The sequence below is a fragment of the Colias croceus genome, chromosome 18 (assembly GCF_905220415.1).
Source record: "Colias croceus chromosome 18, ilColCroc2.1".
Lineage (NCBI taxonomy): Eukaryota > Metazoa > Arthropoda > Insecta > Lepidoptera > Pieridae > Colias > Colias croceus.
This window is the reverse complement of record NC_059554.1, coordinates 5345618-5370718: the sequence shown is the minus strand read 5'-3', so window position 1 is coordinate 5370718 and position 25101 is coordinate 5345618. Positions and strand designations below refer to the sequence as shown.

At 34.1% G+C, this 25101-nt stretch overlaps 1 protein-coding gene and 1 long non-coding RNA gene across 2 annotated transcripts in view; one reads left to right on the top strand and one right to left on the bottom strand.

Annotated features, from left to right (window-relative positions):
• The first annotated feature begins 85 nt into the window (after positions 1 to 85).
• On the top strand, positions 86 to 11659 carry LOC123699731. The gene is made up of 12 exons (XM_045646744.1): positions 86 to 196; positions 542 to 650; positions 726 to 1474; positions 1723 to 1944; positions 3589 to 3755; positions 3938 to 4050; positions 4431 to 4680; positions 5183 to 5348; positions 7091 to 7192; positions 7443 to 7532; positions 9571 to 9689; positions 9998 to 11659. The coding sequence occupies exons 2-12, from the start codon at positions 619 to 621 to the stop codon at positions 10043 to 10045; spliced, it is 2058 nt and encodes a 685-aa protein (XP_045502700.1). The 5' UTR covers positions 86 to 196; positions 542 to 618; the 3' UTR covers positions 10046 to 11659.
• A 5437-nt stretch (positions 11660 to 17096) lies between these two features.
• LOC123699865 overlaps positions 17097 to 25101 on the bottom strand; it is a 45136-nt gene continuing 37131 nt past the window's right edge. The window contains exon 3 of the long non-coding RNA XR_006752574.1: positions 17097 to 17208. This is a non-coding gene — a long non-coding RNA (uncharacterized LOC123699865). The remainder of the gene's footprint in view (positions 17209 to 25101) is intronic.

The window sequence follows — 25101 nt, the reverse complement described above, 5'->3', positions numbered from 1 at the left end:
AAATATTTTATACTTGAACGCATTGCATAACTGTCCTATCTGGTTAGTGGTTTTCTGTGATCACTGATCTGTCAATTATTAATCATTTTGATGTTATTGAAATAAGTTTGTACAACAAAGCTTTTCGTTAAAAAGATATTTGTGTGTAGAATACTGTTTATATAGTTTAAATATTCAGTACTGTTATTGTTATCAGGTAATCCAATATATGTTAGAAGTTTAAACGTGTTAAATAACATTCGAGACGCATATTTTATGTTGGCTTATTCTCTTTTTGTAATTGCTTTAGCAGTGACTTTTTTTCTAGATAAATAGCATAAGACAATTTTATTATTATAATATTTGCTATTTCTAGACGTTCTTCAGACAAATTATTCAATAATTCTTCGTAAATTAATCGTTTTAAGCATTTTTGACATATGTCATGTTATTTGTCATTGTAATAGAAAAGAAGTCTTATCTCGTTTTCCAACAAAATAATACGTATTTTACAACAATTAACATCCTCAAGAATTAAACAAACTATAACTTTATATTTCAGTGTAGCATTGGGACCAATGACCTTGTTGCATTTCACTTATTTATGTTTATAACATTAGGTTGTAAAATGTACCCAGTATGTCCTATTTGAGTGCTTCAGAAAATGTGGGGTAAGTGTAAAGTTTCGAAAGAGATTACGAATGTTGAAATCACGTAACAATTACTTATACAAGTTGTACATGTAGTTTCAGTGGTATTCCCCAAAATATATCCGATGCAAGTTGTGCGTCCCAGTATAAAATGGCTGTTGAGAGTGTGCCTGGAAGTTGCAATAGTGAAGTAAACATGTTCATTCATGATAGTTCTGGCGATGAACAAGCTTATTTACCCCATTTAACTGATAACTATTTTCATACAAAATTCAAAATAGATCACAATGATTTATACACATTTCATGATTCTGATGTTATTGCCGGAGAGATTACTGTCAGTCAGACCGATGATAATTTTATATTCTCTGATGGAGTCGATGACAAAATGAAACTACTCAATAGTCCAAATAAAGAATTGGATATTCTGGGAGTGCTCACCAATGGCGATATAAAGGAAGAATTGAAGGAACCAGTTTTGAATGGTCATTATGAACTGAACATAACTAGTACAGAAAACAAGTTAGTTAATAGTAAGGCTATAAATACCAAAGTAAAGAAGAATCAAATCAATTGTACGAATCAAGCCAATGTCACTGCGATTAGACGGCCAAGTGTTCATAGCCCAAAGGGTCATTCAATATCACAGACTGGTAAAGTCAGTATTACTAACAGTAATATAAGCAATGAAAAGACAACTTCAGTGGGTAAGGGTGGGCAGGAGACATTTCTAGATGTTTTCAAGCGAGAGCAATGTTTAACTGAATGCCAAATGGGAGCCGTTAAGACTGAACCTATTGTTGCACCTGTTAAACCTACACCTGCTCCCAAAAAACCATCAACAGGTTAGTTTCACTATGAATTCTTGTCAAAATTAAAAGAATTGATTAAGAATTAGTTTACAAAAAATAAAATAACTATCTCAACATCTTTACTCAAATATAATTGAAATCGAGAGTAAAAAAATTTATATAAACTTATTATTTTGTAAGGTATTCATACATACATTCTATTTACAGGTTGTTTTTATAAAGAAAAAACTACCAAGAATCCGTTACATTGTCTTTACAAGTAAATTACATATCTCTTTCAGTTAAACCATCACAGGCGAAAGTAAAAAAGGGTAGAGGGCCGATCATGCATGAGGCGCTACAACGGATACCAACACAGTGTAGAGCATTAGTAGTGCCAATAAAGACGTGGCACGCGCCCGATGAAGAGTTATTTCAATGTGGACCTTTGGACGCACAGAAGTGGAATCCGTTCAGACAGCTTGAGAGTAGCAGCAGCGATGATGACAATATGCCCGATTTTGGTACATTTTTATTGTGATGTAGTTAGTTTAAATAGAAATGGTATTTATTTTTTTATTATACATAAAATTATACCTTTAATATAAATGTAATAGAGTAACATTCAAATCGGGCTATTTTAAAATAATATAAATGTAAAAGTAAATGCAACATTCACTTTGTGCAATGTCATACAGCTAAAGTATAATAAGATTAAGAATGCAAGTCTATTTTATTGCACAAAGTATCTAAATGCAATGAACTTTTAACCTCTTGCCAATGTTGTACTATTACTCAGTAATTCTATGTGTTATTGAAAACATTTTAAACACAATGTGTCTTTTCAGACGTCTTTATTTATTGAATTATCCATATGTTAAGTTTATAAAATATTTATTTTCATTTATTTTATCGAGTTTCAAAAATAAAAAATAATTACAGGTACAATTGTAATTAACAACTAATAGTCTAAGATCCGGCTGCAGGATTAGTGCGTTCATCGGTTTTTTGCTGAAAACCGAATTTTTATGTATATTTATAATTAGGAGAATATATATCGACTAGGTTGCCAGTCAAAATTTGGCCGCAAGCATGTTTAATTAAAATTTTTCTAATCGATTTTTGGGAAAAAAATTCGTTCACTTGTTTTTTTGAATAAAATGTAGTCTACATCACGGCAAATGATATAAAGATTCAAAAAAATCACGGTTGCCGCTTTTCACCTGGCCGCAACATCTTGGCAGCCTGGTGCAAACAGGTATGATTTCGATTCATTTTTACGTTCTTAACGTACATTTATGAATCATATATCAAATTAAAGCTAATTTTTTTCTATTTATTATCATATACGGTTGCCTAATTAAATCCGGCCGCAAATAAGGGTTGCCGGCTGTTAAAGATGTTGAATATTTAAGGTTGAGTGAAAGAAAATATGTCGTCCTTTTCAAAATGACAAATTTAAAAAGTAATATTGATTTAATATAATTAACAGCCGATCCTCTCTTTTTCTCGTTGTTTCGCTGCCGCACGCGAATGCGTCGGTGTATAATTTTTAACAGCCGGCAACCATTATTTGCGGCCGGATTTAATTAGGCAACCATATATGATAATAAATAGAAAAAAATTAGCTTTAATTTGATATATGATTCATAAATGTACGTTATGAACGTAAAAATGAATCGAAATCATACCTGTTTGCACCAGGCTACCAAGATGTTGCGGCCAGGTGAAAAACGGCAACCGTGATTTTTTTGAATCTTTATATCATTTGCCGTGATGTAGACTACATTTTATTCAAAAAACAAGTGAATGAATTTTTTTCCCAAAAATCGATTAGAAAAATTTTAATTAAACATGCTTGCGGCCAAATTTTGACTGGCAACCTAGTCGATATATATTCTCCTAATTATAAATATACATAAAAATTCGGTTTTCAGCAAAAAACCGATGAACGCACTAATCCTGCAGCCGGATCTCGTACTATAATAATAAATGTTTAGAATATAATTTTGTAATTTATTGGCAACATTACAATTTTTACTGCTAAAATTAAAACAAATTATAACCTATTTATTTTGGATGGAGAGGGATGAATCCTGTCTTTATCTCTTGATAGGAAATGGTAATGATTTTAAATCTCAAATATTTAGAATTTAATATATTTTTAGAATCTGCCTCCGGTCCGGTATGTGTAGAAGAAAGTGCAGCGGAGTCCCGTAGCGCACGACTGGAGTTACGGAGGGCGGCCATGAGGAGACACGTCATGAGAACGGCTACCAGCATGCACTTGACTAAGAAACATAATGAGCATAAAGCTTTGGCTACCCTTATAAAGGTAATGCATCTTAGTTTGGAAGATTAAGGTAATTTTGTAATCTTCTAATTTCAGATTTTTTTTTATTAGTAAATAAGAGTTACATTACTGTATTCATGATGGTAATGATAGGACATTATTCACTACTTATTAATAAAAATGTAATTTTTTGAGGTATTATTAAAAGTTTATAATAATTACAGAAACAACTGAATGGAAAAAGTTCTTGCCGTCTTCCACAACAAACTATGAATCATTTATTGGCGATGCGTGGTATGTCTTCAACGTTATCATTACAAGAGCGCAGAAAACTGAGGCAAGTATAGTTGCCGCAAAACATAACTACATACATAATTTTATTTATCCTCTGGCCTATTGACAAATCTTCATTAATAATTTATTTGTCACTTACCAAAACCCATTTACAAGACAATAGTTTTAATTTATACTTCTGGACATGTTTCTAAGTAACAAAAACTATATCAAAATATACTTATAAATCTATTGTCTTCTGATCGATGATTTATTGTTATAATAGTTTATTAACCTGTCATGTAAATAAGTACATTTTTATAACAACTTAAAAAAAAATAAAACTCAGCCCCCGGAATCACAGACACAATAGAAAATCTATTGTGTCGTGGACCGATCGGGCCGCTGGGGGCTCAATGGGTTAAAATAACAACTTGTATACAGAGCAAGTGGGTGGTCAGGCGGCGAGAGCAGCAAGCTCGACGCGAACGCTTCCAGTATGTGCGCAGAGGAGAAGTGCAGCGAAACGCCGCTGCCGTGCGGGCGCTACTGCCTCGCGCACGTGACGCTGGCGCCCGAGCAGCGGCTGTACGCGGCGTGCGCGGCCGTGTTCGCGGGCGGCGAGCGCTGCAAGCAGCCGCTGCTGCCGCTGCAGGAGCAGACACCGCTCTGCCCGGAGCACGCGTGGAAGCGGGTCAGTGGATAATGAGCTTTCTGTGTATGAGGCGAAGGTATCCAGCACAGAGGATATACGACCAAGCGCTCGTTTTCTATTAAAAAACTTAGTCATATTTCTGTTATTACTACTTTCAAGCTTTATTTTGTATAAATATACCTAAATATTTGCACGGTTATTATTATATTGTGGGTAGTTGAAAATTTCAGTGCAAAAGGTGTAGTAGATGTTTACTTTTTGAATGTATTACATACTAGATTTCCGTCCGCGGCTTCGCCCGCGTTTGCAAAGGAAAACCCGTATAGTTCCCGTTCCCGTGGGATTTCCGGGATAAAAACTATCCTATGTGTTAATCCAAGTTACCCTCTTATGTGTGTGCTAAATTTCATTGTAATCGGTTCAGTAGTTTTAACGTGAAAGAGTAACAAACATCCATACATCCATACAAACTTTCGCATTTATAATATTAGTAGGAAGTTATATCACAAAACATTAAAAGATCTCTATTGCAATCCCACAGGACAACTACGAGCTCCTGAACCGCGAGGGGCGTCCACAGAAAGCGGCACGCAAGCGCGTGTGGGCGGGCAACCGGCTCGCGCGGCCGCCGCGCCCGCCGCGCAAGCCCAAGCGGCGCCGCAGGCTTGTGCCCAAGCGGCCTCCCGTGCACACGCAGAGCCTGTCAGGTATGTAACTGATGAAAAGCTCACTCACTCGTGCCCAAGCGGCCGCCCGTGCACACGCAGAGCCTGTCAGGTATGTAACTGATGAAAAGCTCACTCACTCGTGCCCAAGCGGCCGCCCGTGCACACGCAGAGCCTGTCAGGTATGTAACTGATGAAAAGCTCACTCACTCGTGCCCAAGCGGCCGCCCGTGCACACGCAGAGCCTGTCAGGTATGTAACTAATGAAAAGCTCACTCACTCGTGCCCAAGCGGCCGCCCGTGCACACGCAGAGCCTGTCAGGTATGTAACTGATGAAATGCTCACTCACTCGTGCCCAAGCGGCCGCCCGTGCATACGCAGAGCCTGTCAGGTATGTAACTGATGAAAAGCTCACTCACTCGTGCCCAAGCGGCCGCCCGTGCACACGCAGAGCCTGTCAGGTATGTAACTGATGAAAAGCTCACTCACTCGTGCCCAAGCGGCCGCCCGTGCACACGCAGAGCCTGTCAGGTATATAACTGATGAAAAGCTCACTCACTCGTGCCCAAGCGGCCGCCCGTGCACACGCAGAGCCTGTCAGGTATGTAACTGATGAAAAGCTCACTCACTCGTGCCCAAGCGGCCGCCCGTGCACACGCAGAGCCTGTCAGGTACGTTAGATGATAAAAAGCTCACTCAATTACAGAATGAAAAGCAGCGGCGTTTCGTGATGAACGAGACCCGTATAATTTTTTTTTTGGTATAAAGTTTGTAGGACAACTTCAATATTTTTGTTGCTTTTTTTAGATGAAGGTTTCAATTTTTAAACTAAGTTCTTCTATACACTCACGTAAGGGGCCCATGTGTCCACCCTATACCTAATTTATACGGCTGATTCGTAGTAGCTACGCTCCTATGATGAAAAGCCTTCATTGTAAAGGTAATAAGATTGTAAAGGTCACATGATGACATGATAAAAAACTCATATGATGATATAATAAAAGCCAACACAATAATATCATAAAAAGCGCACACAATGATATGGTGAAAATATCATTGTGTGCGCTTATAAGTTTATTTATTTATACGATGATATAAGGACGATTAATACAATTTTTTATACTGACCCAGTCTACCAACTCAACATAGACAGACAGATCATTAGGCAATTTCGTATCTAATAGCTATAGACAAATAATATTATCATCATCATCAGCCCATATATGTACATTCTCACTGCTGGGACACGGGCTTCCTATGAGGGGTATAGTATCAATTATTATAAGTTACTATTATCGGGAATGGAATCGAAATTTTCATAATCGAAAGTTACAAGAAACTATGTCATATCTAGGAAAAGAAAATTTACAATTCTTTCCGCTAGTTGCGTTTCCTAATTCCTTATGCATTGAATTGAAATTAAACGCTTCTACACGCAAACATAATTAATAGATGTTACTACTCAAGTCCACTTAATATCAAAATAAAGACACTTTCCATCTCTTTTTTACACGCGTATGTTTGTATGTTTTATTCAAAATTTGTAATTTATCAAGGATAAGTGACAATACTATTATTTCATTTTGTTCAAGATATATTTTTTTTTATATTTATCAGCTAGCTGTATTTATTATTTCTTAGCTTAATTCACTTCTTTGTGTGTGTGGAATCTTGAAATGTATGTTTTCTGTATTTCTCTTTATATGCCTAATTTGAACTTGTAGTAAAATTAAACTAACACACTAAATGCGTTTTAAAGACAGTTTTATAATGAATATTTCAGAAATAAACGCTTGCTCGAATTCATCATACGACAGTTCTGAAGACACGGTGGTCGGCGGTCTCAGTGAGAGCGAATACATGACAAATAATTCTGGGGAGCTTGGTAAGTTATCATTATTTGTATCAAAAATATTGCTACGATAAGTTTGAGATGTACCATTTGTAAACAATATTTTTGCAGTGGTTTTACACATAACAAATTAAAATATTCTTGTTAGTTCGGTATTTAGGTGTGTCGTTAAAAACTACTTTTTACATTGACGTTTACGAAAATCATTTTGTTTATTCACTATTGTTCATTTGTTTTAATCAAATCATATTTCTAAACGCAATTTTTTTTTTCTTTATTATAGAAGTGGGTCACGTGCCGCCCGATGACATTCTGGATCCTTCGGTTTTGAGTCAGATACCTGATGAGGCGTTCACGGAGTTTTTTAACCAAGGTATTTATGAACTTATGTATTTAGTTGTTTAAAAGTTTAGATAATTTACAAATATTACACTTGGGAAGAAAGATAATTATTGCTGTGTTTTTCTAAGTTCGTTCGGTGTGGTGGTAATTATGTATTGTTATCATAAAATTTTTTGATATTTTTTGCACAAAAAAAAGAAATACTAATTGAAAAATTCAAGATTTTTTTCTTCAGTTTTTAACTACCACACTACATGTCTAACTATAATTTTATAACATTAACTAATAATTGATTTTTTGGTAATGTTTTATTAAATTATAATACATACAGTGGTGGTCATATAATTAAGAACGCTGATACAAAGGGAAGATTTTTTCAGACTAAGATGACTAATTTCATATAATTATTTTTATTTTTCTCGATATCGAAATACTTTTCCAACAAATCACTGTATTTATTAATACACGTGATTAGCCTAAAAATTAATAGACAAACTTTTTACACTACTTCTAAACATTGTATTCCAATTTACTGGCTGGTCACATAATTAAGAACGCTAAACAGTTTATACTTTTATTCAAATTGGAATTGAGAAAACTCGACTCGATTTGTGGTTGTAGGTTACTGTTTGTATAATTTTGGTGCCATTTAGTGTTGCAAAAGATTAAAAGTGATTACTTCTTATTAAAAAAATAAAAGTTGTGATAAATCTACTAGGGAAGTTACAATAAAACTTCGCGGGAAGAATTGGTCTTATAAAAAGGTAGCTGACCATCTGCAATGTTCAAAAACTATGGTTTTCCACGCCATAAGGCATTTTGATACGTATAAAACAACATCGGATGTCCCACGTATGCTAAGACAGAGAAAAACAACTCCTCGAGATGACCGAAACATCGTCCGTATGGCGAAACAAATTCTTTTAAAGGGTCCAATGAGCTCAGAAAAGAATATTTCGGGGAAAATAACCCTTCAGCAATCTCAGCACGCAGTATTTGAAGACGTTTGGTAGAAGAAAAATTGCATGGTCGGATAGCAAGAAAAGTACCCATGTTGAAACTTTGTCACAGGCTTAGATTTGCAAGAAAATATGAAAATTGGACTGTGCGACATTGGAAAAATGTACTTTTCTCTGACGAAACGAAAATAAACAGAGTATGTTCCGATGGAAAACGTTATGTTCGACGTCCTCCGAATACAAAATTCGACCCTAAGTATACGAAAGTTACATTAAAGCAAGGTGGTGGAAATGTGAAAATTTGGGGGTGCTTTTCTGGACATGGTATTGGACCTGTAAAGTTGATAGAAGGTAACATGGATCAATTCCAATACAAAATTATGCTGGAAGAAACAATGTTATCTTATGCTGAAGAAGTTCTACCGGTTATTTAGACATTCCAGCATGACAATGATCCAAAGCACACTGCACACACACTCTAAAGGAATTTCTAACAGCGCTGTCAGTTTCTGTTTTGGCCTGGCCAGCTAAAAGCCCTGACCTAAACCCAATAGAGAATCTGTGGTTCGAAGTAAAGAAAAAGGTTTCAAATACAGTGTCGAAATTTAAGTGAGCTGTACGACGTTTTCTTACAAGAATGGAACTCTATTTCTCTAGAAAAATGTCAAAAATTAATAGAGTCAATGCCTCGCCGGTGTAAAGCAGTAATTAAAAGCCGTGGACATGCTATTAAATATTAATTTTAGTTAAAAATGTATAAACTTGCTTTATAAGTTTTTCGCGCAACGTATTATTGTAATTTTTTAAATGAAAGTGTCATACAAAACAATTCCCGAGCAGATAAATTAATCGTTCTTAATTATTTGTCCAGCTTCACTGTTATTTGAATGTGTTGCTTTGGTAAAATAAATTATTTTTGAAAAAAAATTGTTGGCGATTTTATTATTTATTCTTTAACTTAGTTGCTCTATTAATGTGGCTATTTAATGACATAACTAGTTGCTTCTCAGAAGGTGCACATCTCTGTGTATGACATTATTTAAATAAAAATTTCTAGTACTTCAAATCGTTCTTAATTATATGACCACAACTATATGTATTTTTGTATAGCGGAAAGCGGCAGTACATTTGCCGAAAGCTCAGAACTTGCGGCGGCACTAGAAGCCGTATTGGACGAGCGTGCTCTTGACATGCCCGAATGTGTTTTCTCACAATCACCGAGGAATAAGGTAGTTTTTCAAAATAAGATAATAATTAAGGTTTAATAGATTTAAAAAAAGAATCAAGCAAAAAAAATGGATTCTTATGTTGCCTTCGTAGGCTTGTGCTTCTCCGATATAGGTGCTGAAAAATTGTTTCATAGGTATATATGATTGGAATTAACGGATTAAACATAATAAATGAATGAATTCGATCGAGTCAAGCTTTAAGAAATGTTGATTAACCCTAGCAGCAGATTTTTTTTTTCTGTACAATAAAAGCTAGATTAAATCACGAGGAGGAGGAATTTAAAAAAATATATTGTGTATTATTCCAGATGCAAGTAACCGCAGTGAGCATGGAGCCATCGAGCGCGCCCTCATAACATAAATATAATAACCGTCTCTTTCATTTTAAAATAAACTCTAATAATTTAGGAACAAATTTGTTTACGTGATGTGAAGTTGGAATTTATGCTTTAATTTGGTGGGTTAGTGAAATATTTCAAGTGTTCGTAGCCTGAAACGTTTGGTAAGCAGTAGTTGGTATATGTAGGTAAGAGAGTACCGATAAATTCTTTAGGGTCAACGCAAATATCGACCTTATTCTTAGAACAATAAGTTAGTTTTCTCCACGACTTTGATTTTATTATTCATTCAAAAATATACTCAATGACAAAGAGCATAAAATTCAATTTTAATTTTAAGAATTGCGTTGATCCGAATCATGTCAGTAAAAATTAACTTCGGATCTATTATCTTCCTGTTGTTAGGAGTCATTCTTTGTTTTTATTGACATGATTATTTTTATTTTTTATCTTTTAAGTTGTACATATTCACGTTTTTACGTCACAAAATTTCTAAATTTGTGTAAACCGAAAACAGTATTATTATTATGGGGCTTATTTGGCTGGGTGTAGATTTTGCATTTTTTAACGAATTCGATCAAATTTCGGTTATATTTTTTAGTTAGTTTATTATCATTTAAGGGTTACTTAATTGGGAATTTTAGTACTATTAATTTAAATTTTCATACTAAATAATTACTGTAAACATTTCTGACGTGATTGGTTACTATTATAATATTTTATATTAACTTCACGTAAGAGAATATTTCTCGGATTTTTTATCATTTTTCAAGTGATTTATTCCAACATGAACACGAATAAGTGAAACGAAGCAATAATTAAGAATAAACAATAAAATATCTATACACATTAAGTGTAATTTTAAACTAAACTAACATTTCGAGTTATTCTAAAGTATTTATAAAAATTTGTCGGTCCTCGCTTAGAATGGTAGTTGTAGAAATTTTGAAGTGTTGTTGTTGTATTGGCTCCGATTGAGGTTGCGTGTTGTGTAGTAGTTTCACGAAGAACGAAAAATATTTTTAATTACTAAAAGGTTAATTAATTAATTAACATTGAATTAATAATATTTCCCTATATATATAAGCTATTCGAACTAAATGTATTTGTATTGCCATCTCATATAATTAAAAGCAAAAGAAAGAATCAGATGTTATGATCTATATTGCATTGCTTGATTAACTGGCTCTTACTAATATAATATCTGTCTCTCAAAGCAAATATACTATCTGTCTCGTTCATTTGTTCTTATAAGTTGGTATTTCGTTTCGAATAACTTCGTTTGGCGAAATTCGCTCTATGTATCTTTCGTATTGATAAAATAGTTGAAAAAAGTTGTATGATAAGTTGAGTTTATGGTATCTTCGTGAAATTATTACAAATAGCTGGTTTAGGTAAGGGTTCGCGTTGTTATGTCGTGTTCTTCAATCTTCCGTCTGTCGTGTTACTGTTTAGTATGAATGAAGTGCTATATGCGAATAATATCTATGTGGATTTCAAGGTCATTGGATTGTAGACGGTTTTAATGGACGATTTTTTTTTATATAAACTCCAAACTCAAACATTTATTTATTCAATTAGACTTCTTCTAGAAGCACTTTTGAAACGTCACTAGGTACATATTTTTAACATTTACCACCGATTCGGAAAGCAGTATCTACGGAGAAGAACCGGCAAGAAACTCCATAGTTGCTCTTTTTAATCATGTCAGTTTTACAATATACATAATATGTAACATCATATATTATAGTAAAGAATATCCATCAATTAACAAAAGTCCAGATTCCTAAAGTTTCAGAATTATGTTAAATGAAGTAATAGGGTCGATTGTATTCATATAAAGCTCTTACGTATAAAGGGAACTAATTTTAATCACGTAGCCTTCCCGAATATGACTTATGTGACTGTATTGTGTAGTTATACCCATTATCTGTCTATCTATTTTACATATTCATACTCACAACTATAGTTTTTATATGTATGCACACGGAAAATACACATTTACTTGATCCTGTATTAAAGTTTTCTACCAAAATGTTAACTGCCCATCAGCATGGCTATAAGCTAATCTTTTTCAATGCTATAGTAAAATTTCATTGCATGTAGATTTTGAACTCTTATCATTTTGGGTTTGATTAATCAACTTAGTTTAAAATGCCCATAGATCAGTTCTTTTTGGTTGATTTTCTTGTTTCTCCAATTAATAGATTTGGATATATTATGTACATAAATTTATATGATTCATACATCAACATAATATATTGCGGTGTCTTGCAACATACTTATTTTACCATTATGTTATTTTATATTCACTAACGCAGAGTTCATAAATTTTATTAGATTGATGCATGACTTAACTGGTTTGGGAAAGTTAGGTAAGGAACGACACATTTAGTAACATTATTGTTTCCCCTTAAAATTGACTAATTGAACCAAATGAAATATTTTTGTAGATAACGTTATGTTCCTAATAAGTAATTATTGTGATTAATGTCGAAGTGATAGAACACTTTCATATTTATTGGAATTCGAAACTCGAAAGTACATTATGTTAAGTTATTGGAATACTTGTAATTTAAGAAATTTTGGACATCATTTTGTAGTTCGAAATTTTTTGTGAATAAAGTAGATTATTCTTCGGTTGTAATTATTTTTTAAAAGATTGTTTTGCCAAACCAAAAACATTACTGTCTTAATACATGGACTTAATAATGGACTTAATAATTGGACAGGATGTGTCCGATTGACTAACCTTTTGTAATATTTGCTTTACCTATACTATTTTAATGTATATTTTTGTAGGTGAGCATTAGTACATACTACATATACGCTCATTTGTATCGACAATATCACATCACTTATAGGAACAACATTTATTTGATACCATAGAATAACTTTACCGATGATTTAAATTAGAATATTCGCTTAATTCAGTATATTTAATGGTCATATTTTTTACTATCGACTAGTACTAGTAGTTGCACAGTGTGCCTAGTGCGAGTTTTCATCGAGTACGAAACGTTACTATCGCGTCTGCGTCACAGCGAAATTTGTATGGGGAATAAAAGCTTCCCCATACGTCCGCTAGGGGCGCTGTTCGATTTCCCATACTAATTCGGCTGTGACGCAAACGCGATAGTAACGTTTCGTACTCGATGAAAACTCGCACTAGGCACACAGATCTGAGTTGCTTTTTACGTTGACGCGCCTGCGTCATTTGCTTACTACAGAGAATAGAAACCATTCACTCATTGCGACATTTGACATTTTTTCAGCCATACAGAACAATAATAATCATTGTTTACCTTAATGTTGTATGCTTGCAAATGATAGGCGTGTCTTCGTAAATTGGAGTACTATTTGTGTCTATTATATAAGAATGGGGCAAAGCCCGCCGCCTCTATATACAAGGTAGGATATTTATCGGATACGCTTACCATCCACATAGGGTACCTGCACTTTCGTTTTATAACAATATACAAATCAATAGTGTTAGAATGTTTGTATGTAAGTACTTTCACTTGCTAGTTATTTATTTGTACCTTTTGTAGATCAATTGGAACTGACTGCGCTTAGGGAGATTAAATAGAATAGTCTAAGCTATTGCACCTTTAATTTAAGGCTATATAGTGGATTTTAACGATGTCACTGAAATAACAAATCACTGAATTAATGTAGGTTCGCTTTAGGAGTATTTTTAGTCTGCATGTTGATTATAATTTCAGAACTTTCAATTGCAGTTTTCGTCATGTTTTATCTTGTAATTATCTTAACATTTTTCACAAACACAATTCATTACTGGTTTATTTTCGGTACACTTCAAATTATGTAAATGATGAGGCGTGTTTTAGAGAAGTCGACCCACTGGTTTGGTATGTTATGATGTAGCTATAGTTAATGGTAATTTTCACATAACCAGCGATTATGGAATGTAACCTAAGGCTTTAAAGTTTAAATTTCCCTGTTACATTTGTCTGGTATTGTAGTAAAAGCAATACTTAGGTTACATTTGAGTAATCATTGGTAGTGAAGCGATATTAATCTTAATATCGGAGTATGCGCTAAGAATGTACGGAAAACAACTACCTCTTTGAATGTCTTAACTTGTTCACACTGTATTGTCCATATGTGTAATCGATGTTGTTGAAATTGGAAATAATAAAAGGCAAAATATTGAATTTTCAATATAAAAACTTATGCCATTATAATTTAATTTACCCTATTTTTTATTTTTAAATTTTCAATGATTCATACACATTTATGATTGAATCGCTGGATTCCAAAAATAATGCAGCGGGTTTATAAGTTGTGTATAAATGCCATCTAGCGGAGCAACGCGGAACTACTAATAAACATTTCATAGTAATTTTTGGATATATAATGCTTTTTAACATCCATCCAAAACCATCAAAAACCTACATAATCTCATTATAATATTAATAAATGGATAAACATTTTAATGTAAGAAGTTTATGAATGAAACATGGTTGATACAGTGATCCTTATAATCAATGTTTTCCACCATATAATATAATATAATGTTGTGGTCTAGTTTTATTATCCTTTAGCGAACCCACCAATATTTTTTTTAACAATAACAAGGTTATAAGATGATAAATAAAACAAATTAGTAGGTGTTATATTTTATTGTTAACAAGTTAACATTAACAAAAACAGTAATACAAGAGTGGACTATATTTAAGACTCATAGGAACAACTTCAGTTTGTATATTATGTTAAATTAGGTGTGGGTACTCGTTTTTAGACACTAATTTATATAGGAGCATGTTATATACTTATACTATTTTTATATACTTTTTATCTTGGTAGAAATTCCAATATCTGAATGCGAATAAAGTTTTTTTTTAATTTGTGAATGCGTTTGGTCTCTTAAAATATAAGTTAGATTCGTATATTTTTGTAATAATTAAGAAAGCATTTTTAGTTTGTAGCCACTTGTACAGTATGTAATTTGAACATCTAAACATGTAATTTATGTGTAGAAAAATGTAATAAACATTTTATTATACTTTTTTTATTTATTTCCTTTCTCTTTATTTGTTTCCTTCCAAAACATTATGTTACTCTTATTTCTGTCTATATTTTTTTACACAATTTTATTCTTTCGATACCTACTCGAAGTTACCAGCCTGCGTCCAAACAAAAATGTAAAATATAATTACAAATTTCATCCTTCGAAAGTGCACCGTAAATGCACAACGAGCCATATTATTTTGCTCAAGACGTCGCTACAAATATGGTTGTGAATAATTATTATGTCCGTGGCACGTGTGTTGAGACACGAGTGTCGAGTTGGCACCTCTCCGATGAATGCACCTGAACGTAATTGCATTTATTTTAGTGCATTAGCGACAGAATGCGTTGACGTTGTATAATGTATATGAAAGCACTATTTTATAGCGTGTCTATTTCAATGACAGTTTTGTAGTACGTTGGATTAGGGAACCTCGGATACGCATAGACTAACAAATTCTATATGAACAGGCATATAGTAGAGGATTCATCCTTATTTTATACAACTGAACCAAAAAACTACTTATAAAATATGTGTCGTCTTAAAGATACATACATAAAATATAAATATTGATTGTGTTTTTATATCGGAACATTTCCTATGTAAGTAACTATATTTGCAATCTTGAGTTTTATTATTCAGCAAGACAGGCCTGAGTACCGATTAACATTGCATTTGGTCAACTCAAATCGAACACAATATTTATCAAAAAATTGAGGAAATAAAAATTGGATAAAAATAGCTTTATCAGAAATTAAATGATAAGTACAAAATTAATTACAAACAATTAAACAGAAATTAATTAATTGATTCAGAATATAACATGAATATTGTTTTAATAAAACTCCGCACATTTCTATCCAAACAATATTGACAATAATATGATCACACATCTACTAACACATAACAAGAAATAGAACATTAAAAACAATTATGTCAAATATACACAATATTATAATTAACGACAGCATAACTATCAAACATACAATATTAAAAAAACAATTCAGTCAATGATCATAGTATAATCTACGAAGAATATTTCTTGCTTCTGCTCGACGAATCTTCAGCTGATGTGATACAGGAGTACGCAGAGGCAGTGCCGTTAGTGGCTGTTTCTTATCACTTAACAACCAGCTAACCACACTGCCAAGGCGGTCAACCCAAATGTCTTGAAAGTCTTGAAATGTTTATCTTCGTAAGCGTGTAGCAGTTGAATTGTTGAACTTGACAGGATAAGAGGCTGCGCCTGTAACAAATCTTCACACAGAAAATCGAACAGTTGTAAGTAGCATGGGATATATGAGGGTAGTTTCATATAAATATAAATCTAAAATTCCCAAAAGCAGTTTTTGGCCTCTTTTCTAAATGAAATCTTTGCTAGAGTATATTTGTTTGTGGAATTTATTCTATGCACAAATTTAAGGCACTAAGAAGTTCTAAATATGCGGTATGATTACGAAATAGCGAGATATATAATGCCATATAAGGAGGTAATAATAATCTCATCTCTATTAACCTTTGTAATGAATAGTTGATAGTTGTAAGTATTATGTTATGTTTAAAACATAAGGTTTTAAAGTAAAAACATCATGTTCATAATTACTGAGATGCTTCGTTTGTTCATTGTTTATTTAAATATTATGTATACAGTATTGAATCCAATTATCTAAATTCTAAAGCAATACAAGTAAACTGAAATTTTAGTAGTATGTATTTCGATAGTTAATTCCCAATGTCTGCTTTCATAAAATTTCATTGTAATATTTATTTCTTATAAATATAAGGATTAAAAGAAACTCTAGTACCTAGGTACCTACTACCTACTCAGAATTTTTTATAAAAAACTAGTAGGGTTTATCTATAATAATTTCAACCATTTATTATACCTGTAACCTATATACCTAATTACCTACATCAAAACATTAAAAAAGTATCAAAATAATTGTCAAATTTAAATAGTATCATTTGGAAAAAATCATGACCTGGGGACATGACACACTCTCTCTTTCAATTTCAAAGTTTAATCTTATATTGAATACTCTATTCAATTATATTTATTGCCGAAATGACACGTTGTTTGCGAAGTGATTTTTCATGTTGTTATCTCGTAGAGGACCTTCAGACGTCTCCATGATCTTGCGACAGCCTGAAAATAATAATTAATAATATTAACATGCGCACCTTGTAACGTCTTATTTAGGATGAAATAAAGACAAAATAATATCGGGTAAATGTAAGAACTATGACTGTATGCAATAAAAAACTTGTAGAAGAAAACTCTTGCACTTCACTACATAGTATAAAACAAAGTCGCTTTCCCTGTCCCTATGTCCCTTGGTATGCTTAAATCTTTCAAACAACACAACAGATTTTGATGCGGTTTTTTAAAAATAGATAGAGTGATTCAAGAGGAAGGTTATAATTTATTAGTTTTTAGACAAAGCGGGCGAAGCCGCGGGCGGAAAGCTAGTATACCTACTATATAATATTATATGAAATGAGAGTCTTAAATGCATGAGTCCATACAGCTATTTAACCGGTACTTCTAATCATAGATCAGTAATGAACCAATGGGTCAGTCAGATAAATTAAGCAATTTAAACCACTAGTAATATGCTGATGTCGTTTTCTAAAGAAAAAAAAAATCAAGTGAATTAAATCTAATGTGAGTTTTTATATTATGCTAAAAACACAAACGTACAGTTTGATCTTTTTTATATTAATAGAAAATCTGTAATAGACAGAAGTCGTGATCCAGGTTGAAATAAAAACAGCAACTCGTAAGTATTTTAACGAAGAATTTAGAATTCTGAAATCTCAAGTATATTTTCAAAACTAATTACTAATAGTTAGCTAGGTGATAAATATAATAATTGCAATAGGCGAGTGGCTTATTTATTCTCATTCCTCATTATTAAAAGTAATAAATTTCGACGCCAATCAGTTTATAATTTATTTAACCACGTTTTTCTAATGAATGTCAGCAAGCCCTTTAGTTTCACCTGTCAGACAAGTTCTCAATCTTTATATATGCGTTTCTACGTGATAATGATTAGTATATATACCAGACCAGAGAATGTACTTTATATTATGTAATTGGCGCCATGGCGATATTATATCAATTATTTAATTATATTTTCCTCCACTTTCATAAAATACTTACGATAAACATGTGTTAACCTACCTATCATCTACCAGGTAAGTAAATTATAAATCTTAATATATATCGATGCTTTACAGCCAATAAAGGATAACCGCCACCTATAAAATTGTTCATGAGAGTGGTTTAAAGTGAAAAATATAAAAAAAAAATTCATAAAAAAAATTGTATAGACCCCAAAAAGCTGGAGATGTATACAATATAGCATTGAATTTAGTACTTATTAAATGACGTTTTTATTTTTCCATTATATAGCGCAAAATACAATTTACTGTCGCTTATCCTCAAATGGTTTTAATTTTGTAAACAGGAAAAATGGCATAAGTGTAAATACTTGAATTTTTTGCTTGAGCATAAATGACGTAATTCTAATTTAAATGTTATATACATCGAAGAAAAATGTCACAAGCAAAAGTTTTAGGGAAAAAATATAGGTAAATACTGTGTAAGGAGCTACCGAATAAAAATTAACAGTATGCAAAACTGTATAAAGTTAAATTTTTTAACGGAAATATTTTGCATAAGATACTGAAACTTGCTTTGCCCCAAATTTTGCTTTAGGGATGTAAATAATTAGAAGACATCAATATTTATCAAATCAGTCTTTATTTGACGTATTAATAGCACATAACATAAGCATCACAAAATAAAAAAGCATCTCCGACGAATGGCTCTTACATAGCCGAGCTCCAATTAACTTAAAAATAACAAAGGTAATTTTTATTTTTTTTTATTTTTTTTATGTCAGAGCAAGCAAAGGAGCAGGTGGGCCACCTGATGTTAAGTGGTCACCACCGCCCATAAACACTTGTAACACAAGGAGTGTTACAGGTGCTTTGCCGGCCTTTAATGTACAAATAAGCTCTTTTCTTGAAGGCCCCAATGTCGTAGTTGTTCGGGAACACCGCAGGTGGCAGATCGTTCCACAGTTTCACCGTACGCGGAAGGAAGATACGGGTGAAGCGGACAGTGGTGGAGCGCCAACCATCCAGATGGTGCGGATGGAACTGGTTTTTACGGCGTGTGGTCCGGTGGTGGAACTGTGCGGCTGATAAAAGGTGGAACAATTCCTCAGAGCACTCCCCGTAGTAGATTCTGTACAGTATACAGAGAGACGCAACGTCTCTCCGCACTGACAGTGGATCGAGCCTATCGGAAAGCCTACGGTCATTGACAATTCGAGCTGCTCGACGTTGGATGCGGTCAAGTGGAAGGAGTTGATACTGTGGGGCTCCGGCCCAGAGATGAGAACAGTACTCCATATGCGGTCGCACCTGAGCCTTGTACAGCTGAAGTCAGTGGGCCGGCTTGAAGTACTGTCTCGATCTACTGAGCACACCAAGTTTTTTCGAGGCTAATTTAGCTTTCGCTTCCAAATGACTGCGGAATTGAACGTCACTCGAGATTTCAACTCCGAGGATTCCGATTTTCGGCGATATACTAAGGGGAGTACTCTTAAACCGAGGTTCTACGACGAATGGGGTATTTTTAGCGGTAAACGCGCAAACCTGTGTCTTTAGGGGATTGAACTCGACAAGATTAAGTTCGCCCCACTCCGAGACATCTTGGAGAGAAGACTCGACTTCAGACACAAGTTTGTTTCGACTCTCATTGAGGCTTTCCTTTGAGGTGTTTGCACGGCCGGGATAAAGAGCATCCCCCGTACTGTCGTCTGCATAGCAATGAATGTTACTGATTTGTAACAAATCATTGATATGCAGAAGGAACAGTGTAGGAGATAGCACGCAGCCTTGTGGGACACCAGCGTTCACATGAAGAGGCTTAGAGCAAGAACCGTCGATAACGACCTTAATGCTCCTCTCTTCCAGGAAGCTGGCAACCCAATGATGGTAATTTCGCTAGAAGTGCCTTGTGCCAGACCCGATCGAAGGCTTTCGCTACATCCAAACTTACAGCCAATGCCTCCCCTTTACTCTCAACCGCCTCCACCCATCTGTGAGTAAGGTACACCAAAAGATCACCAGTCGAGCGACCACTACGGAAACCGTATTGCCGGTCGCTTAACAACTGGTTCTCTTCCAGATACCTCATGAGCTGGCAGTTAATAATGGATTCCATTATTTTGGAGAGTAAAGAAGTGATGGCGATCGGTCTGTAGTTAGACGGATTTGAGCGATCGCCTTTTTTAGGGATTGGGTGGAGAAGAGCAGTCTTCCACGAATTCGGGACAATGACTTTGGCGTAAGAGAGCCGAAAAAGACGCGTTACAACCGGTGCCAACTCAGGAGCACATGTCCTAAGCACAATAGGGGAGACTCCATCCGGCCCAGTCGACTTATGGATGTCAAGGGAAAAGAGAGCGTTTCGAACGGCACGTTGTGTGAAGCGTATATCCGCCATTGAATGGTTGCACCGCGGGATGGTCGGCGGTGTCATTCCCCTGTCATCAAGAGTCGAGTTCCTAGCAAAGAGAGCGCCCAAGAGTTCGGCTTTCTCTTTAGCGGAATGGGCCAGAGAGTCTTCGTCCTTGTGCAAAGGTGGAAAGGATGAACGACAAAAGTTACCTTTGATGGCCTTGGCGAGGGACCAAAACGCCCTTGTTCCCGAAGGAAGTCGCGCTAGTCTATCGCCAAGTGCACCAATATAACTAGATTTTTTAAATAGAATTCAACGTTTTGTAATTTTTATGTATATTTAATTTTGTTCTGTGTAGGTATATCTCATAGAAAACATTACAAAAATTTAAAAAAAAGAACTGCAACTTTAACAAACAAAGTTTTCTTAACATTAATTAAGATTAATGAAATCAGTCTTCTCATCGCGAAGCCGCTTGGGCTCGTAGGTTTGGGGAAAGGTTACCGATAACCACCATTCCAAACTGTTTTTAGACAGATAAACGACAAATAGGATGAAAACAAATTAGCATAAACGTATTTTTCATTTCTGCTATTTTATCCTAAGCGTCAAAATTTCTTCTGTTTCGGGAGGGAAAAAAAGTATAAGCGACAAACTATTATTAAATATTTATAGGGGCAAATGTAGTATCCGCCATTTAAGTGTTTAAAGACTAGCCGGAAAAAAACTGCTAAACACCAAATTAAGTCTCAAAAATGTTGCCTTTCTATATCAAACGACAATTTTGTTTTTTGAAGGCACGAGCGTAAAGTACTAAATGAAATTTAACAAAAAATTACAGCGAAGCAAATTATCTTAAACGCATATTCTTTTATACTTGCCTTCAGACAAAATGGTTTAACGTTAAAATAGTAAAATTTTACAGGAAGCCCAAAAAGTATAAAGGTTGTTTGTATTGAAATATTTTTGATTAACTACCAAAATGCATTCCACACAAAAAAATCTGTCGTTTAAGACGAAGAAATTTGGTCTTAGTCTTTGACTTTACTACCGCCTAACCGACTTAAAGTTTAACCTAGAGATGTGTGAACTAGACCAAACGACGCAGAAAAAAAAGAGCAATTCAGCGGTATATATAAGTCCGTTCTCCAAAAAATGGCGCTTATCCCTTTTTGGCTGTAAGTCATCGATATAAATCTCGTGTCACAATGTTTGTCCTCAATAGACTCCTGAACCACTTAACCGATTATAATAAAATTCGCACACCATGTGCAGTTCGATCCAACTTGATAGATAGGATAGTTTAAACATGTAGGTACCACGGGCGAAGCCGGGGCGGACCGCTAGTTTATTATAGATGCATCTTAATTAAATAGTCAGGGGTTGCAAACTTGAATACATCTCATATTATTAATTTTATAAAAAGGTGAGGTCAATTGAAAATAATGAAGAAATAAAAATGTATTTACCAGATTTCAAACACAATTTATAAATATTAAACTTTTGGTCTCAGTAGACAGTATCTCATCCCATTGTAATTTTGCTTATTTGCTACGTAAATTATAAAGGTGTGCTAGTAGGTGTGCTAGCTCCCATCTTCTGGGTTGGTCTTGTTTAGCTCATCTTCAGTCAAAATAACCGATAGGTAAGCTATGAAAGAATACCTGTATCACAAAGTGTCAAATAGGCTATAGGCTAACATCAATGGTATCAGCAGATCGACCATAAAAATTCGGAATATAATTCTAAACGAAAATTAGATAAATTAATATACTCCCCAGCTTTTATTCGCGTTATTATTCCAGTAGGTATGTACCTACTTTACTTTACACTGTATCAATGTTGTAAATGGGGGAGAAAAAAATATATTATGCTCCGGGCGGACCTTGTTGGTGAATATAAGCAGAACATTGCAGCAGAGCATACATTAGACTGATTCTGATTGACAGTTAGTCGTATTAATCTATACTAATATTATAAAGCTGAAGAGTTTGTTTGTTTGAACGCAATAATCTCGGGAACTACTGGTCAGATTTGAAAAATTCTTTTGGTGTTAGATAGCTCATATTTATCGAGAAGGGCTATATCATCACGCTACGACCAACAGGAGTGGAGCCACGGGGGTGAAACCGCGCAGAGCAGCTAGTAAGGTAATAAAACTACTAAAAACACTCGTTATATTACGGCTCTTCAAGAATTAAATGTCAAATACAAAATAGAGACAATATAGTCAAGGTTCGAGAAAAAACACATTATAACTAAAGCGTCTTTTAATATGATTCCATAAATTCCACAGAGAATTAAGTGATGATGAGGTGGTCTGCATTACTGGCGGAATAATACAAATGTATGACATCACTGCCATTGACGTCGAGTGCAATTTTTTCCAACAACTAATTATTGCTATTGTGGAGATTATAAGATTATTTCGCTTTGCGAATTGAACCATCTACGTTTTTTGTTTACGTTCCACGTTGTCATTATAGATTGAATTATGTGTGTAGGAGAATTCAAGTTTCAAAAACATTTAAATCTAGTAGCCTCTTAGTTGGTTAACACCATGTTGACACTATAGGTACCTAAAATATCCAGTTGGATAGATCCAGGATCCAGATCTAGCATTTAAAGTAAGTTTAAACTCAAAATTGTTAACATGAGAACTTGGCGTGAATATAGTCACTATTTTAGCTTTTGCATGGATAGCAACCTTCAATTTTATTACAAGTTCTACTACATATTATCAATATTACGAAAAATAACAATCGTTGCTTAATATTTTGCTAGACATTAGAAATCTAAGTGTAGTTTCAAAATGTTCTGAAATTTATTTCATTAGTAATTATATTTCGCGACCGAATTCGCTGCAGTCAGTAGCATTCGTTACGAACTTATCAATCGAGCATTACGCAAACTATTTGAAAGTGAATAAATGTTATATGCATCGAATAACTTCCCATTTCGTTTCTTGTAATATTAAGTTTCTTGAAGTTGCAATATTGGCATCAATGCCCACGTTTCCGATGCGATACGTATCTCATTAGCACGTCCATTGCTTCTTTTGTTAGGTAAGTGTGTGAGACCTGCAGCATGTGTTGGAATAGTTGAACCAGTGTATTGTGATCAATTATATGAGTCGATACATATCAAACTCCGGTAAGTCCATTCTAACAGAAATGTGGGAATCGAGGTATTTTTAATAACTTAAAAAATCAATATGTTTGGACCTTTATAATTTATGACGGATATAATATAATACATTAGAATTATTTTTACGAAGAAAAAGAAATGTATTACTTGATGATTATGCCACAAAATTAGATTTAAATCTGGACATACAGGCGTTTGATAAATACCAGCAAAACTTACCGGGTTTTGAAAAACATCGTCTTGGACTTACAGGAATTTGAAAAATCTCTAATGGACTTACAGGGATTTGATAGAACTCAGTTTTGGGACGTACTGAGGTGGTGGAAATGGGTAGATAGTTTGTCGCGTTGTAAGTATAGGACATTAAAATAAAATATGTAAATTAAAAGATACAAATTATTATTATTATTAACCTTTATCATCCCACTGCTGGGCAAAGAGAGGGGTCAATAAATCAAAACGGTTGAAAAAATCTCAGTACGGCCCTGGGCTTCATGGCTGGAAATAACTACTGTGCGTGTGCTGTGCGTCAGTTTCATTTATCTTTTAGCTGTTTTCTGAGCCTTGTCTGTTTTAGCTTTTGGTATTGTTTTTTTCCTTGCTTTGTCTAGAACCACCACCTCTATAGTAAAACTGTTTTCTTCCATCATTTATCAATTAAAACGATTTCTAAGCATTGGTCACACATGTTAGCTTCAACAAAATTGAGAGAAATGGCAGCCATTTTAGTGCCATACTGCGCTGTGATTGGTCGAAATGGACTTACCTGAGTTTGATAAACCACTGTCGATGGACATACCGGAGTTTGAAAAAAAATATTAACTTTAAACCTTATTTTAATAAAGATACGATTGACTTACCTAACTTTGAAAACTACAGACTGGTTTAGTTTTACAATTCAAAATTGGCGCCATTGTTATCTCAATTTTGGCGGGGAGTGGACTTACCGGAGTTTGATATGTATCGACTCATATATGGTCGATATTTTACATTTTATGCGGCCAAGATATTAATAATGCCGTTTGCGGCATAACTATCGTTTTCTATTGCAGTCACGCATATCGTACCCTTTGGAAATATCTATGTTAGAGTATAAACTTGAAATACCTGTAACAGTTTCAGGCTGTGAATAATTGAAGTGCAATTTTTGATATGTTTTACGAAATGAAATAAATAAAAATAAATAAATAAATAAAAATCGTTTATTTAGAAACTTATGCATTAAATAGAGACATTAGCTTCGTGAAAAAATATAATAGAGGTTGGAGAAAAACACAATGTTTATGAAGTGATGTTACGCAATTAAACATTGAAACATTTTTCAGAATAGCTATCGCCTTTGATTCTATTCAAATTAATGACCATTTTGCAACTAATACAAGTATAAACAATGTAACTAAGCAGGTGACTAATTTT

Excerpts from the sequence above, each read along its gene's own strand:
- LOC123699731 (XM_045646744.1), top strand. The coding sequence starts at position 619 with ATGTCCTATTTGAGTGCTTCAGAAAATGTGGG. Across the intron at positions 4,051-4,430 it reads CAAGAGCGCAGAAAACTGAG|AGCAAGTGGGTGGTCAGGCG; the intron begins GCAAGTATAGTT and ends ACTTGTATACAG. Across the intron at positions 4,681-5,182 it reads CGGAGCACGCGTGGAAGCGG|GACAACTACGAGCTCCTGAA; the intron begins GTCAGTGGATAA and ends GCAATCCCACAG.